This window comes from Dama dama, chromosome 18 (assembly GCF_033118175.1).
Source record: "Dama dama isolate Ldn47 chromosome 18, ASM3311817v1, whole genome shotgun sequence".
NCBI classification, from domain to species: domain Eukaryota; kingdom Metazoa; phylum Chordata; class Mammalia; order Artiodactyla; family Cervidae; genus Dama; species Dama dama.
In genome coordinates, this window is record NC_083698.1 from 58,599,098 (window position 1) to 58,616,406 (window position 17,309).

A 17,309-nucleotide genomic window follows, 5' to 3' on the forward strand; every position below is an offset into this window, starting at 1 on the left:
AGGAAATGTGAGAAAAAGTTGAGAAAAGCTGAGGAAAGGAAGAATCATGTCAAATTACTGTTTGCCTCTTGCCCTCAGCCCACTTTAATACAGCAGATCATAAACTCTTCCTCACTTTCCTCTTTTTTTTTTTTTGGCTGAGAAATAAACTGGCTGGATTGTGGAAGGGCCTACTTCCCTTACTCTGTTTTGTTTTATAGTTGTGAGTCTGTCTTACTTTCTTCTAAGTTGTAAACTCCTTGAAGGCAAGTACATCTTACAATTCCTTGTGTCCTCTGTAATAGTAACACAAATATTATTGCAAATGGTGAACAGTAAATATTTTTGCATTTGAGCTAAGAACTGGTATTTATCTGCATACAGTGGTCTCTGATCCTACAAAACAGATCCTCATCCTTTCAGGGGAGTGTCTTCCAAATGGCACTATGACTAGGAGTTCATCTCAGTGGCAGTGTCTCCTTTAGTCAGGCCTGGTCTACAAAAAGAGGAACAGAAAGCTTTACAAGGATGTGGGGACTCCCCTCTCATGTATTTCTCAATGCCTTAGGGAAATGAGCGTCTTCTGGGTCTTCTAATGGAAAGCTGAAGGGGGCAGGTGGGGTGTTCAGGTAACTCATGATACAGTTTAACATTCCTATCTTCCTAGGCCATTGGATTCCTTTATTTACATGATGTAGGTGGCTCTGGTATCTCAGCTGCATTAAATGTAGGTTGAGTCCAGGTTTCAGTCAACCAATAAGTAAATTGTGAGAGCTCCCTTCAGCTTCATTAACTAACACATTAAACCTAGAATCTCTACAAAGTGCACTTATATCCAAAATTTGGCTTAATCTAGTGTTATATTTCACCCTCTGGGATCTAACACCCTTAGGATATACTTCCTGTTTCTACTGATCTAGATTAGTTAAGTCTTGCGATTACTTTGGTGTGTAAGCTATTTCTTCCTGGGTCAATGAGTGTTCCTGTCCCTGTGAAGCAGGCTGAGATCTAACCTGTTATAGGTCTAGGGGCAATAGGGGGTGGTTCACCACCCTTATGGCAGAAAGTGAAGAGGAACTAAAAAGTCTCTTGATGAAAGTGAAAGAGGAAAGTGGAAAAGTTGGCTTAAAGCTCAACAATTCAGAAAACTAAGATCATGGCATCTGATCCCATCGCTTCATGGGAAATAGGTGGGGAAACAGTTGAAACAGTGTCAGACTTTATTTTGGGGGGCTCCAAAATCACTGCAGATGGTGATCGCAGTCATGAAATTAAAAGACGCTTACTCCTTGGAAGGAAAGTTATGACCAACCTAGATAGCATATTAAAAAGCAGAGACATTACTTTGCCAACAAAGGTCCGTCTGTTCACGGCTATGGTTTTTCCAGTGGTCATGGATGGATGTGACAGTTGGACTGTGAAGAAAGCTGAGTGCCGAAAAATTGATGCTTTTGAACTGTGGCGTTGGAGAAGATTCTTGAGAGTCCCCTGGACTGCAAGGAAATCCAACCAGTCCATCCTAAAGGAGATCAGTCCTGGGTGTTCATTGGAAAGACTGATGCTGATGCTGAAACTCCAATACTTTGGCCACCTCACGCAAAGAGTTGACTCATTGGAAAAGACCCTGATGCTGGGAGGGATTGGGGGCAGGAGGAGAAGGGGACGACAGAGGATGAGATGGCTGGATGGCATCATCGACTTGATGGACATGAGTTTGAGTAAACTCTGGGAGTTTGTGATGGACAGGGAGGCCTGGCATGCTGCGATTCATCGGGTCGCAAAGAGTCAGACACGACTGAGCGACTGAACTGAACTGAACTGATGGTGTGTCTTGTGGAGAATAAGAGGCCCTTTTAAGGCCTCTTCCCCGGGTAAAGTTATCACAGGGTTTTTAAGCAAAGGAAGGCTAGTCTCTGGAGGGCAAATGTCTTTCTTGAATACAGGGAGCTTAGAGGGACTTGTAGTTTCAAGATGATCGGCTTTATCTCTAATAAAGCAGCTGACCCATGCCAATTTTCAGAATCCTGTTGTTTCCCATTGAGTGCTTTAACTTTTAGGTAAACACTTAAAAATTAGCCACTTTATTTTAGTAATAATAATAATGATGATGATAATAACATTTAAAAAATGCAGGTTGCATCCACTTTTGGTTTTCCTTCCTCTTTCTTAGTATCCTTTTTCTTTATGCCCAGTATATTTTGTTTTTCTCTGTAATCCTGGTCTTTCTTCTCTGTTCATTTTTTCCTGTTTTTTCCTTTTTAAATTTTTTATATAATTTTTAAAGTTTACACTCCATTTACACTTATTACAAAATATTGGCTATATTCCCCATACTGTATTATACATCCCTGTAGCTGATCTTACAGCCAATAGTTTGTACCTCCCACTCCCCAGCTCCCCACTGGAAACCACTGATTTGTCATGTGAAAAATTTGATGGGTCCGTGAGTACAACTATCATTACAATTCAGCAATCCTTAAAATAAAATTTTCGCTTGATTTTTTACAATATCACCCCTATGTCTGAAAGAACCAAATGATTCTTTATAGTTATCACAAAGGCTTTCTGGTCTTAGACTGTGACTTGCCCTGAGAGTTGAAAGACATGAGCTTGTCATTTTCTTTCTCTAAGTGCTAAAGGACACTCAGAAGACTTTACCCCATATCATTGTCCTTACAGACATATTAACTGCCACTAACAGTCAAGTGTAGCAACTATTTGGGCAATCATTTGCTTCAAGATTAACCACAACTGAAAGTCTGATTACTTGTAATGCCCTCATCTTACTTCTCAACAGGGAGGAACCCAGCCAAAGGACATGACCAAAGCAACCCTCAAATTCTTTGTGTGTTTATCTCCTGGGATCACTACTGATACCAATTCTGTATCAGTTAGGGTACATTCAAGGGACAGAAATCAAACAATATTTTGAACACAGAAGGTTAAATATAAAGAATCACCACTTATAACAGGGAATTGAACTGATAAGGAGATGGCCAGTAAGGAATTAAGAGAATTCTAAAGATTACAGGAAAATCAGATATAGTGATGATCTACTGCCCTTAGGGCCGAGATAGACCCTCCTTGAAGAAGAGCAGTAACTGTGGCTCATTTCACCTCAGAGAAGTTTGCTGAGGATGCAAAGCTGCCTAAGGGGTCTGAGGGGAAGCTGTTCAAGGACAGCTTTCTACTGGTGGTACTCCATGTGAAGCCATTTGATGGGGTTCCAGGGAAAGCTGTTGCCTGAATGGCTGTTGCCTGAAAAGTTGCCTGAGAGGGTTCCTGGAGAAGCTGTTCATGGGATATGCTACACACTTCTGGCCACAGGACATTGCTGGAACTGAGGGCTGCAGAAGCCACCCACGCTGTCAGAGCCTGTCTAAAGGAGCACACTACACCACACAGGCAGAGAAACCTCTTCCCTCCAGTGCCCTGTGCTGACAAAGCTTAGTACGATGAGAGCTGGGAAAGGAAAAATAAGACATGCTGAGCAGGAACACTTCTATTATCTTAAAACAGTCAATGAAGAGTGTTTGGGGCCCTTGAGGCAATAACTTGGTAACTGGTTCAATAAGCCATTTCCTTTGATTGGAAAAACCTTACAATGAGACTAAATTTTGTGGTGGTTCTGAAAGATGTTACAAAGGGCCCCTTCAAGAAGCTGATAAAAACTGTGGACTCTCCCTCTGAATAAATGCACATGTACACAGTGCTACAGATAATTCAGGGTACATCTCTAGACTCAGATTAAGAACCCCAGAGTTAGGCCAATGACTACTCTCCATGTTCACTTTAGTAATTATTCTTAAAGTTATTTGAATGTAGTATAGCAAAGTTAATATTCCCAAACTCAGTTAAACTATATTTGCATTTAGCAAAAAACATGTATAAACATTTGATAAATAAGCCAATACAGCTGTGTGTGTGTGCGCTGTCATGTCTGACTCTTTGTGACCCCAAGGACTGTAGCCCGCCAAGCTCCTCTATCCAGGGAATTTCCCAGGCAAGAATACTGGAGTGGTTGCCACGTCCTCCTCCAAGGGATTTTCCCGACCCAGGGATTGAACCCACATGTCTTACTTCTCCTGTATTGGTAGACAGATTCTTTACCACTAGTGTCACCTGGGAAGCCCAGCCAGTAGAATTAGATAGTTGTGATTTTGAGGAGAGGAAATTGGTGAAAGAGCTCTGAGAAGTGAGGGGTCAGAGGAAAGGTAAGCAGTTGTAAAACAATTGCCAGGTTATTGGGATTTGGACTTGGATAGCTGCATATAGAAAGAACAGGGTATCCATTTATGACCTGCTATGCTTTGGTAAGGTACATTATTGTAACTGGTCTCCAGTATGACAGGTGATCCTTATCTCCTGGTATTCATGCTCCTATCTACTCTCCTCCTACAACTCAGAGCTGATCTTTGTGACCAAATAGAGCATCATGTAGGTGACAGTTTATGGTTTCAGAAATTAAGTTACAAAAGGTATTGCTGCTTAAGTCTTGGTCTCTAGTCTCTCTAATTTTGGAGGAATCCAGCTGTCCATTGCAGAGATATTCAAAACCAGTCCTGTGGAGAGACCCACATGAGGAGGAACTGAGACTTCACACCAAAAACCAGCCCAACTTGCCGCCCTGGAATTAGGTCCTCCAGTCCCAACTGAGCTTTCAGATGACTGAATGCCAGCTGAAATCCTGACTGCAACTTCACAAGAGACTCAAAACCAGAACCAACAGCAAAGACGTTCCCAAAATTCTGGCCCACGGTTTTGGGGACAACTTGTTTTGCAGCAATAGAAAACTAATACATGCATTTAGGTCAAAATTCTTTAGAGGGTGAAAAATATAAGGGGTTTCCCCCTCCTTCCTTCCTTCCTCTGGTCACCTAGAAGAGGCCAGTGAGATGCCATTTGCTATAATTTTCTCCAAGCATTATCATAAATCAATCAATGGATTAAATTATCAGAGAAATTAGACTTCAGTCATAGCCAAATGGTTGCTCTAAGAATTAACTAGACACATAAGTTTCTTTTATTTATTTATTTATTTATTTTTTCAGTGGGTTTTGTCATACATTGACATGAATCAGCAATAGATTTACACGTATTCCCCATCTTGATCCCCCCTCCCACCTCCCTCTCCACCCGATTCCTCTGGGTCTTCCCAGTGCACCAGGCCTGAGCACACATAAGTTTCTGAAGAGCAGGAAATCCAACTGCTAAAGTAGCTTATGAAGTTTTATATTAATACAGAAATTAGTAGAAATACAGATGTGTCCTTATGAAGACTATTCTAGGGAAATCACATGTGAAAATGTTCATTATGATCACGTAATTGAGGAGGGTTATGCAAACTAGTGTGTTCAAGGGTGCGTCAATATTTCAAGTGATCTGGAAACTATTCTTAAAGATGGTTGACGGATCTGGGAATATTTAGTCTGGAGAAGATGCAGACAGCATTTAACCATTTAAAGGGTAGATATGGAACGAAAAAAAAATATTCTGGATTAGTCAAGATGAGAAAAGTGGCCTATGACAAATTACAGCAATTTTTATAAATTTTAAATTCACAATAATCATGGCTTTTTAACAACATGTCATACAGTAGTAAAAACAGTGGTGCCCCTTCTGCCTGGAAGGGTTTAAGCCAAAGTTGGCTGATTGCCTTTCAAAAATATTAAGAAAAGTGATTCTGGCAGTACATGGAAAGTTGATCTAGAGGACCTCTAATATGTTGTTCCTGAAAGGCTTTTCTTCCTGAATGTGTCTTGTTATATATGAATATCTTTAAATAAGACAGTTCAGTGGAGTGGAAAGAGTGTGCATTACAGAGGAATCAGAATTCTATTTGGAAGTTACTAGCTGTGTGACTTTGGGCAAGACACTTAGCCTTTCTGAGCTTCACTGCCCTCACTACCTCTCAGGGCTGTTCTGAAAATTCATTAAATGACCCATCACTCAAATCACCCATTTGGCATTTAATGCATGTGTGGTTTTCTTCCTTCCATTTTCTACAATATGGCTTATAATCAAACATCTGGAACCAATTAAGATTTTGAAAGTGCAATATTGAAATGAGCTAATTTTCCTAGGCTTCAAGTGTAGGATTTCACTTGTTTTTAAACAATAAATTTGATTGAGATTTGATTAGATGCTTTGTGGCACAGCATCTTAAGGAAAAAGACAAGTTTGGTATAAGAAGAAATAGAAGGAATCGGAAGCCAGATGGCCAATACCATTTTTGAAATCTGCAACTGCAAGATCATCACTTAACTTTCCTCCCAAGACAGTTATCAAAAATAAAAAACCAAAACACTGAAAACTACATTATTCAACATCAGAAAATATGTTAACTTCCAGAAAGGTATTCCAAGTTTAAGTAAGAAAAACTTGGTAATAAGCACTTTTCTTTAAAATTTTAAAAGAAAGTGGAACCTCACAGGAGTCCATATAAGCCTCTCAAGTTGCCCTCCTTCTCAATGAAAAGAATTGGAAGTAAATATCTCACAAATACTGGAAATTAATTTTATTACTTGCAAATAATTTTATTTAAGTGTTTTGCTTTTCAACAAATAAAATTACTCCATGGGCAGAAATCATCCTGAATTACTGAACTAATTACTAAGGTTATGTCTATTGAACAAATAGTTAATATTATTAAAGTGGATTTGGTTTTAAAAAATCATAAATCCAGTATTACCTATTAGTATCCCACCCTTAAGCACCTGAAAGTGGAAAGACTGACTGGCTCAAATTTGGGAAAGGAGTATGACAAGGCTGTATATTGTCACCCAGCTTATTTAACTTCTATGCAGAGTACATCATGCAAAACGCCAGGCAGAATGAATCACACGCTGGAATCAAGACTGCCAGGAGAAATATCAACAACCTCAGATATGCAGATGATATCACTCTAAAGTCTCAGTAGGTAAAGAATCCGCCTGCAAAGCAGGAGACCTGGGTTCAATTCCTAGGTTGGGAAGATCCCCTGGAGGAGGGCATGGCAACCCACTGCAGTATTCTTGCCTGGGGAATCCACAGGGACAGAGGAGCCTGGCGGGCTACAGCCTAGGGGTTGCAAAGAGTTGGAAACAACTGAGCAATTAAGCACAAGAATCACCCTAACGGCAGAAAGCAAAGAGGAACTGAAGAGCCTCTTGATGAGGGTGAATGAGAATGAAAAAGCTGGCTTAAAACTCAACACTGAGAAAAACTAAGATCATGGAATCTAGTCCCATCACTTCATGGCAATTAGAAGGGGAAAAAGTGGAAACAGTGACAGGTTTTATTTTCTTGGGCTCCAAAAATAACTGAAGACAGTGACTGCAGTCATGAAATTAAAAGACACTTGTTCCTTGGAAGAAAAGCTATGACAAACCTAGATACAGTATTAAAAAGCAGACATATCACTTTGCTAACAAAGGTCTGTCTAGTCAAAGTTATGGTTTTTCCAGTAGTCATGTATGGATGTGAGAGTTGGACCATAAAGAAGGCGGAGCGCCAAAAACCTGATGCTTTTGAATGTGCTAGAGAAGACTCTTGAGAGTCCCCTGGACTGCAGGGAGATCAAATCAGTTAATCCTAAAGGAAATAAACCCTGAATATTCATTGGAAAGACTGTTGCTGAAACTGAAGCTCTAATACTTGGGCCACTTGATTTGAAGAGCTGATTCACTGGGAAAGACTGTGACACTGGGAAAGATCAAAGAAGGCAAAAGGAGAAGGGGGTGGCAGAGGATGGGACAGTTAGATGGCATCACTGACTCAATAGACATGAATTTGAGCAAACTCTGGGAGATACTGGAGGACAGAGGAGCCTGTTGTACTGCAGTCCATGGCGTTGTAAAGAGGCTGACATGACCTATCAACTGAACAACAAGTAGTACATAAACACTCTCATTGCACACTGTCTTTAGCAAATGGTAAGTGAAATGTGTAGTTCTTTCACATTTCCCTTTCATATCTGCAACATGGACAAGGAACAAACAGCTCATAGTGGCCTCTAAATAACTGCTGACTTGTATACACTACATGCTAAATATTTTTCCTATCCCAAATACCAAGTTAAACACCACCAACCAATATTCTGGGGACTAACCTTTCACTGATCAATGAAAAGAAATAGAGAAAAACAATAGAATGGGAAGGACTAGATATTTCTTCAAGAAAATTAGAGACACCAAGGGAACATTTCATGCAAAGATGGGTAAAACAAAGGACAGAAACAGTATGGACCTAACAGAAGCAAAAGATATTAAGAGGTGGCAAGAATACACAGAAGAACTATACAAAAGAGATCTTAATGACCCAGATAACCATGATGGTGATCACTCACCTAGAGCCAGACATCCTGAAGTCAAGTGGGCCTTAGGAAGCATCACTGCAAACAAAGCTAGTGGAGGTGATGGAATTCCAGCTGAGCTATTTCAAGACCTAAAAGATGATGTTGTGAAAGTGCTGCACTCAATATGCCAGCAAATTTGGAAAACTCAGCTGTGGCCACAGGACTGGAAAAGGTCAGTTTTCATTCCAATCCTAAAGAAAGGCAATGCAAAACAATGTTCGAACTACCACACAATTTCACTTATCTCACATGCTAGCAAAGTAATGCTCAAAATTCTCCAAGTGAGGCCTCAACAGTATGTGAACCAAGAACTTCCAGATGTTCAAGCTGGATTTAGAAAAAGGCAGAGGAACCAGAGATCAAACTGATCTATTTGATCATCGAAAAAGCAAGAGACTTCTAGAAAAACATCTACTTCTGCTTTATTGACTATGTCAAAGCCTTTGACTATGTGGATCACAACAAACTGTGGAAAATTCTTAAAGAGATGGGAATGCCAGACTACCTTAACTGCCTCCTGAGAAATCTGTATACAGGTCAAGAAGCAACAGTTAGAACCGGACATGGAACAACAGACATTCCAAATTGGGAAAGGAGTACATCAGGGCTATATAATGTCACCCTGCTTATTTAACTTTTATGCAGAGTACATCATGCAAAATGCCAGGCTGAATGAAGCACAAGCTGGAATCAAGATTGCCAGGAGAAATATCAATAACCTCAGATATACAGATGACACCACCCCTATGGCAGAAATCGAAGAGGAACCGAATAGCCTCTGGATGAAAGTGAAAGAGGAGATGGAAAAAGCTGTCTTGAAACTCAACATTCAGAAAACTAAGATCATGGCATCCAGTCCCATCACTTCATGGCAAACAGATGGGGGAAACAATGGAAACAGTGACAGACTTTATTTTCTTGGGCTCCAAATCACTGCAGATGGTGACTGCAGCTGTGAAATTAAAAGATGCTTGCTCCTTGGAAGAAAAGCTATGACAAACTCAGACAGTATATTAAAAAGCAGAGGCATTACTTTGCCAACAACAATCCATATAGTCAAAGCTATGGTTTTTCCAGTAGTCATGTATGGATGTGAGAACTGGACCATAAAGAAAGCTGAGTGCCAAAGAATTGATGCTTTTGAACTGTGGCATTGGAGTAGATTCTTGAGAGTCCCTCGGACTGCAAGGAGATCCAACCAGTCAATCGTAAGGGAAATCCATCCTGAATATTCATTGGAAGGACTAATGCTGAAGCGCCAATACTTTGGCCACTAACTCATGGTAAAGACCCTGATGCTGGGCAAGACTGAAGGCAGGAAAAGGGGATGACAGAGGACGAGATGGTTGGATGGCATCACCAAAGTTGTGGACATGAGTTTGAGCAAGCTCTGGGAATTGGTGATGGACAGGGAAGCCTGGCGTGCTGCAGTCCACGGGGTCGCAAAGAGTTGGACACAACTGAGTGACTGAACTGACCTGAACCTTTCATACACTGTTCTACACACATCACATATACACATAATTTAACAAAAATGGGATCATATTTACATACTGCTTTTATTGTGGCCAAGTTCAACAGCATCAAAAGCATTTTCAGGTATTTAATTTAGGTGGCTGTAAAGCAAAAAAAAAAAATCTTTTCTGTCAAATACTCATATTTCAATCTCTTGAATGTTCATTACATTTTAAAATGATTTTGTCCATGTTACTGAATCTTTGATGAACCCTACTTTAGTGTCTATCAGTAAAATGTACAATCTGTCTTAATAATTAAGGTATATTTCACTAATAATGTACACTTCAGCGAGCCAAGTGAGATGACCACATTATTCTAAAGGATTCCCGGAAGTGTGAGTCAGGAGCATTAGTGATATGAGCTGCAGGGTTGGTTGGTGGTGTCCAAGCAGTTGCAGGTCGGGAAGACTTCCTGGCTTAAAAAGGAGTTGGACATCAAAGAATTCTTACAGCAGTCACTTGGGACTTAAATGGTGGCTAATTATGCCATAAAGGATCCAGTCTCTTTCAATTGTTCTGGTCTGCCATCTTTGTGTTTATAGGCCTTTGTTCTATCTGTTGCTTCATGACTGAGCTGTGGCTGCCCCACCACTGGCATCATATTCCTCCAGGAAGAAAGACAGGTGTAGGGCAAGGATGAGCTCTAGTCTACAGAACACGTTCATTTGAACACTCTCCTAGAAGCCCCAGTAGCAACTTCACCTTTCTTCTTATGGGCTATAATTGTGTCAAAAGGCTGCTGCTAGATGAAAGGGAGTCTGAAAAAGTGTTTGAAGCTAGAATTAAGTTAAGGTTCTATTAAAATGACTAGAAAAAGACCTGCTACAGAAAATACAAGTCCTAGCAAGTTGTTCTCATTCCATGACAAGAAATAAAGGAAACTTCACTCTTACTTCAGAAGCGCATTATGGGTTTATAGCTAAGATATGGTCACAAAGAAAGAGGTGGAGGAGAGGATGTAAGGGATCCTGCTGCATCAGCTGTTGAGAGGAAGAATCTCCTCTTGGTCACTAACTTTCCTGAAAGTCTTAGGAAGCTGAGAGGATTAGAGACCAGGTCTCTAAAGCCCCCTGCAGTATCTGCTTGTATTAACTTAACTTACTTAACTTAACAAACTTAACTTACTGCACTGACTCCTAAACCTGTACAGAGAATAGAGAGTCAGCCAGCTTGGGGCAGTAGCCTGAACCTTCGCGGTCCCACGTCTCAGGCATAAAACAGAAAAATAACACTGCCATCGGTCTTCATCTCTTACTGAACACAAGATACCTGCTCAGTAAACAAATACTTGTCAACTTCTGAGAAGATGAAGAGGAAGGACATGGAAATTAATGTTTAGTTGAGAGACTGCCATACGCCAACACTGTACCAAATGGTTTACATAGCTCATTTACTCAACAGCACGCAGTCAGGTAGGCATCATCCTCCCCATTCAGAGAAACAAACTGAGGTTCAGAAAAGTCAACCTGGATCACAAGGAAATTACAGGCAGACTTTAGGTTTAACTGAAAGCCTTCCCCATAAGCAACGTACCCATAGTCTCTCCTCCACTAAAGATCCAGGTACCGTGCCTTGCACACAGTCGACACAAGAAATTTTGGGCAGAGGTTTGATTCAGCATTCGACAACTCTAAGGATGGAGCAACACTTCCCAAGTCTTCGGGGTGTGGCCAAAACAGAATGTGCTAGTGCTAAGGCCCAAGTTGCTGCTGGAGAAGCTGGGCGGAGGGAATGGTCTGCCGTTGAGGGCTCGACACACCCAAGTGGCTTCCGGGCGACCCAAAATTTGGCCCAAAATGTCGGGAGCCAGCCACGGCGGGCGGCGGGCGGCGCTGACAGGACCTGGAGTGCCGCGTGCCGGGGCAAGCCGCCCGTGACGCACTTCCGCCCTGCGTTTTCCGGATTAAAGGGACCCGGACCTTCTTCACAACAACAACAAAACCAGCGCGCTCGCGGCCGGCGCCCCGACTCTAGTCCCCGCCCTCCTGCCACCTGCCGCCTCCTCGGCCGCACCCGGCAGTGAGCCGCGGCTCCCCTGCTCGAGGGGTCGGGTGGAGAGCGGACCGCGCCCTTCGGCCAACTTCTCCAGCTGCCACCGCGCCGCCTCGCGAGACCCGGGGCCGGACCCTGGGCGCCGCGGATCAGCAGGAAGGGTGCGGCCGCCGCGGAGGACGCCCGGCCAGACTGTGCGATCGGTGGCCGTGCTTGGGCGCGGAGGGCAGCGGTGGCGGGACCCGCGGCCATCTCTCAGGTAGCCTTGCCTGTCGCGGCTGGCCGCCCTGAGCGGCCCGTCCCCTTCTCCAACCCGCGTGGAGGGACCATCGCGTAGGGGCCTTGTTGCGTTTCAGGTTGGGGGTCGCGGCGGGGGCGGGGCGGTGGCTCGGGCTGTCTCGCCCTCACCCCTCCCTCCCTTCTCACGGCTTTCTCTCTCACCCGGGCCTCCTTCTGCAGTCCGGAGCCCGGCGGAGCCCGGCAGAGCCCGGACCTGGCGGGGAAAACTGCACTCACAGCCGGGCCCCCAGACCTCGCCGCCGCCGCTGCCCATCATCCTCGGTACCTGCAATGGCCTTTGTATCGCCCGATGACTGACTTGGACAAGGAATATTAAGAACACACTCGCTTGCGTCCCCATCCCAGCTGCGCTGGCAGTAACAATCTCGGCTCATTTGGGCTTAACTGCTGCTCCTCTTGACTCTGTAAGACTTCGGGGGCACCATGGACCAAAATGGGATGGAGATTCCTGTGACCCTCATCATTAAAGCACCGAATCAGAAATACAGTGACCAGACTATTAGCTGCTTCTTGAACTGGACCGTGGGGAAACTAAAAACGCATCTGTCTAACGTGTACCCTAGCAAACCAGTAAGTGTCTAAAAGCTGGGCACAGCTGCTCTGGCCAGCAGCTTTTCGTGCCCTGTACTGCCTTAACCCCTGCTTATCCCCTCCCCTCTTGAGTCAAATAGGTCTCTTTTTAATTGTGAGGTATTTTGCATCCCGAGGTTATGTGTCTCTCTTGAGTGTATGAACCATCATTAATGTCTTCCTGATGAGGTTCAGTTAATTAGTAAAGAGTATACAGAAATATCAAGGGACGTGAGAATTGGCAGGCATACAGTAGGACTGTTTTCCTTGTACTCAAAGTCATCAACCTAATGTGAGAATGACAGATGCATCCTTAAAAAAAATAAGAGAGATAAGCACTACAACCCATATTAAAGCTTTTATTACTTATTAGACTAAAATTCCTTTTTACTTTCAACACCTGGCCCAGAAATTTACTCTCTGCTGAAGAGTAAATTTTTTCTTGGAAATAAGCATGTGACCTCTATAAAAGTTATAGTTTCCACACTAGTATATATGTTTTAAGAAGCAAAGAGTTTTTAGTTTGACTTTCTCCTGCCCCTCCCTCTCTCATTTTTCTCTTGTAGAGGACACAGAAATTTTCTTAATTTAGAAGAGAACAGTCCTTCCACCCCCCCACCATTTGGTACATCATTTCATTCTGTTCATATAGCCATTTGTAAATCAGTGTGGCAGTGTTTTCCATTCTGAATCATATCTGGATATTGCAAACATAATAAAACAGTACACCTCCATCTGTTCTGAAAGTTAGATTTGAAAGTTATCAACATAGTTGATAATTAAGTCTTGGAATAATTTAGAGAAGTATGTCATGTACAGTGTGTGAAAGTGAGGCTTTCTTGTTCTCCACTGTGTATAAATTTCATCCCTGAATAAGTAGTTTTCAGTGATTACTAAACCTTTTTTTTTTTTCTTTTTTAAATTAATGAAGAGGCTTGGATTTTTAGGGTGGCAGATATTTTTGGCATCTGGCAAATTTAAGCCAGCAGTAAGGATGTGTTGGAAGGCAACTGTGCTTTCCAGGTTTTACTTACCACTTGTTTTATGCACACAAGTAAGGAAGACACTTGATCTATATTAAGGTATTAATGAATTAGTACTGTTTTGGTGTTACAGTATTAAGTTTAGTTAGGCATTTAGGTTTCTAGAACAACTATAGAAATAGGGCGGTTATTGCAAAAACAGGAGATGTAGAAAAACAACTGTTAGTTGGCATTAGATGTTTGTCAGTATTTTTTCATACAAATATTCTTAGAAGGAAAAGTAAAAACCCTGATGTATTTAAGTGCTTGGAACAAAATTGTTGGAACTCTAATTCATTCACATCTTGTCTTGAAAGCAAAGATTTACACAGGGGTAACAATTTCTTTTTAAAAATTTCTGTTTTGCAAAAGATTTCCTATTGCATATGATGAAGTAGAAAATAGCTTTTTAGGGTAGTTGGAATTGAAAGTCATGGATGTCCATAGTACTGTTCATAACAGAGCCATTATTGAGCATGTATCTTAAGTACTTGCCTAAGATAGGTGCTCAAGTATATACTTACGTGAGGATCTTTATGTGAGTAAACCAAAAGGGACTTGATTTGTACTGTGATAGAACAAGAGTTATCACTTTTCTGAAACTTTTTCTTTTTAAAGAAGTATATAAGAGAGGAGTGTGAAACACATTTGTCTTAACCTGAACCTGAGATAAGTCTGTTTTTGCCAGAAGTTCTGCCCTCTTAGCACTAATCTCCAGTGGAGGGCTGTCAGTGCCCATCTGGATCAGTCAGCTGCTGGAGGATAGATAAGCTGCAAACTTCTCTACACCCCACCCTCCTAACCCGCTTGCTTCTAGGACACGCTGGAGGCACTTTTGGAAGCTGTACCAAATAATATGCAGCCTATTAATTACCTAGCCTTGTGGCAAACCTTTTTTTCTCCTCCAGCAGGTTTTCTCCAAGTGAAAATATCTGAAGTTTATTTCTAGGTTAACGAGAGTGGGGATGGTGTACATATGTTTATTTTCATAGAACTTCACTGAAAATTCGTAAGGTTATTAGATTTGACACACTTAACATTCTGACTTTTTTATCACCTAGACCTGATTTGAAGTATCACAGTTGTTGAACAGACCAACTGTTTAATGATACTCCAAAGCCATAGGGAGTCCTCAGCATAGGAACTGGAGTTCTTAAAGTTTACTTGTAAAGTTGTTATTTAGAACAGAGAAATTTAACAATATAAACAATATTATATTAATGATTTAATATAAAGGAAGCTTAGGTTCTTAGGACCACCCACAATGACTACTTAACATTGATTCTGTTTCAAAGTGTCTTAAGTGCTAGTTGGTGTTTAACAGATCATTTCTCATGCCTAATTCTTTGCATCTCTGCCTGGTGGAGGTGGGTGGACTTCAAAGCAGAGAAGAGTTCAGTGCCTGGTAGAAGCAGCTGTTTTATAGCAAGAAGTAGAAAAGCTTGTAACTCTCGTCATTACTGCTCTTATTGGGTCTGGTGGGTCAGGTAAAGTAGAGGGCCTTGGTCCCTGTGAGCAGTGGCTTCTATGAAAATAAATGAGAGCTGTTGGAAGGAGAAGAATGGAGATTTGAAGTTGTTCTTTTAGGATCTCTACATGCTGTTAATGGAATTCTGGCTAAACTTTGCAACAGTGTGTAAAATCTTAAGATTTTAGTTTTGTGGTCAGAGACTGACTTCATTTAATTCAACCTCTCCTTCCCTCAATAAACCCAACCCACAACAAATATACTCCTCCTTCCAAAGCACATACTCTTGGGTTTCATTTGTTTATTTAACCAGGATTTACTGATCTAGCATGTGAAGGTCTATGTATATACTAAGCAAAAAGGTGATAGGAATCCTTTGCTCTTAGGTAGCTCGGGTCTAGCGGGGGATACAGACTTACAATATCATGTGACTGGTGTCATACAAGAGGGCTGTACTGAATGCTGTAGGAACACGGGAAGGGAGCAGTCCACTCGAGCCGAGATAAGGGAATGTGAAGCTGTTTTAGAAAAGATTCACAGAAACATTTTTCTTAAGGAATTGATAACAGTTTTAAGGAGGTAAGATGATAGTTTCTTTTTTTAACTGTTCTTTCAGAGCTCTTGTTGCCCTGATGATTTTGAATGCTTTATATTATCTAGTACTTGGTAGTATAGTACTGTGTTAAAAGATTATAGATCTATAATGGGCTGCCGGGCGGGGGGGGGGGGGGGGGGGGAGTGTTTTCCAGTTAGGAAGCAAGGCAGTTGCTACATTTATGCAGAAGTTTAAACAGTCATTATAGAAAACCTCAGATCTGAAATTGAGCTCTGGTGGAGATTTATCTAACTTTGGTGTTGATACTTGGTTTAGAACATGGTTTAAGAGCTGGTTAGTGCATCAGTTCCCACTCCAGTGCTCTTACCTGGAGAATCCCAGGGACGGAGCCCCTCTATGGGGTCGCACAGAGTCGGACACGACTGAAGCGACTTAGCAGCAGCAGGGCAGCAGTTCATGTTGATAGTGTATATAACTGTGAATCATATTCTAATATGACATTTTTCGTCACTTAATGATTTTAGGTTTTCAGTTCTTAAACTTGGCCTGTAGTGTGAAATAATTATTCTGAAATTTAGGTAATTGCTACTAGTGGGTGAAGATAACCTATCAAGAGGACTACTTTTACTTGAGCAGTTTCAGACTTTGATCTAGTTTAGACCAGGTATGTAAATATCAAAATTGTTGAACTTAATGTTATTCAGTAGAATGGACTATCCTAGAGAAAACTTTAAAAATGGGAAATAAAAAATTACAATCTGTAAATCCAATTAGGCACCTTTTTCATTATCTAGTTTCTTACTATTTGCTCTTATACACAAACTAAGATGAACGTGACTTACCCTTGAAGTCAGTTTTGAAGGGACTTGTATCCTTTTGCTTCCCCCTTTTTCAGTCTTGAACTCAGAGTGCCTGTTGAGCATGTCCCTCAGTTCTGGATAGATTTCCCCTCTCTTGCTGCCTTTTCAAATTGTGCCTTTGCTCTGATTCTTTTAGAATTAAAGAAATTGGAATAGAACTAGTTGTATAGATTGTATTCTGAGAATATAACATTGCATAATCAAATTGCCTAGAGTTCAGATAGGAGTCTGACTTCATTGTCAGTAGAAGTAGCTTTTATAATACAATTTGAGGTTTATATCTCTCTTATTTTTGTAATTCCCTATTACCTTATTTAGGAAGGTCATTTTTTAAAAAAAACTTGTAAAATATTGGCTATATTCCCTGTGTTGTGCAATATATCCTTATAACTTAAATTTTATACATTATAGTTTGTATCTCTTAGTCCCCTACCCTTTATTACCTTCCCCCTTCCCTCTCTTCACTGGTAAACACGTTTGTTCTATCTGTGAGTATGTTTCTTTTTTGTTGTATTCACTAGCTATATTTGTTATATTCACTAGTTTGCTATATTTTTTAGATTGCACATATAAGTGATATCCTATAGTATTTATCTTTCTTTTTCTGACTTATTTCACTTATCATAACTAGACAGGTCATTTTTAAAATCTGCTTGCTTAATCACCTCAGAACTATTGATTTAAAGGGGCTATAATCCACACTAATTTTT

At 41.2% G+C, this 17,309-nt stretch overlaps 1 protein-coding gene and 1 long non-coding RNA gene across 2 annotated transcripts in view; one reads left to right on the forward strand and one right to left on the reverse strand.

Moving 5' to 3' along the window:
* LOC133072286 (uncharacterized) overlaps positions 1-11,688 on the reverse strand; it is a 31,670-nt gene extending 19,982 nt beyond the window's left edge. Inside the window, exon 1 of the long non-coding RNA XR_009696682.1 lies at positions 11,365-11,688. This is a non-coding gene — a long non-coding RNA (uncharacterized LOC133072286). The remainder of the gene's footprint in view (positions 1-11,364) is intronic.
* Positions 11,689-11,780: 92 nt separating this feature from the next.
* The window catches only part of HERPUD2 (HERPUD family member 2), a 46,265-nt gene continuing 40,736 nt past the window's right edge, over positions 11,781-17,309 (forward strand). Inside the window, exons 1-2 of the mRNA XM_061165378.1 lie at positions 11,781-12,082; positions 12,283-12,693. Coding sequence (XP_061021361.1) covers positions 12,547-12,693 — 147 coding nt within the window. The 5' untranslated portion in view covers positions 11,781-12,082; positions 12,283-12,546. The remainder of the gene's footprint in view (positions 12,083-12,282; positions 12,694-17,309) is intronic.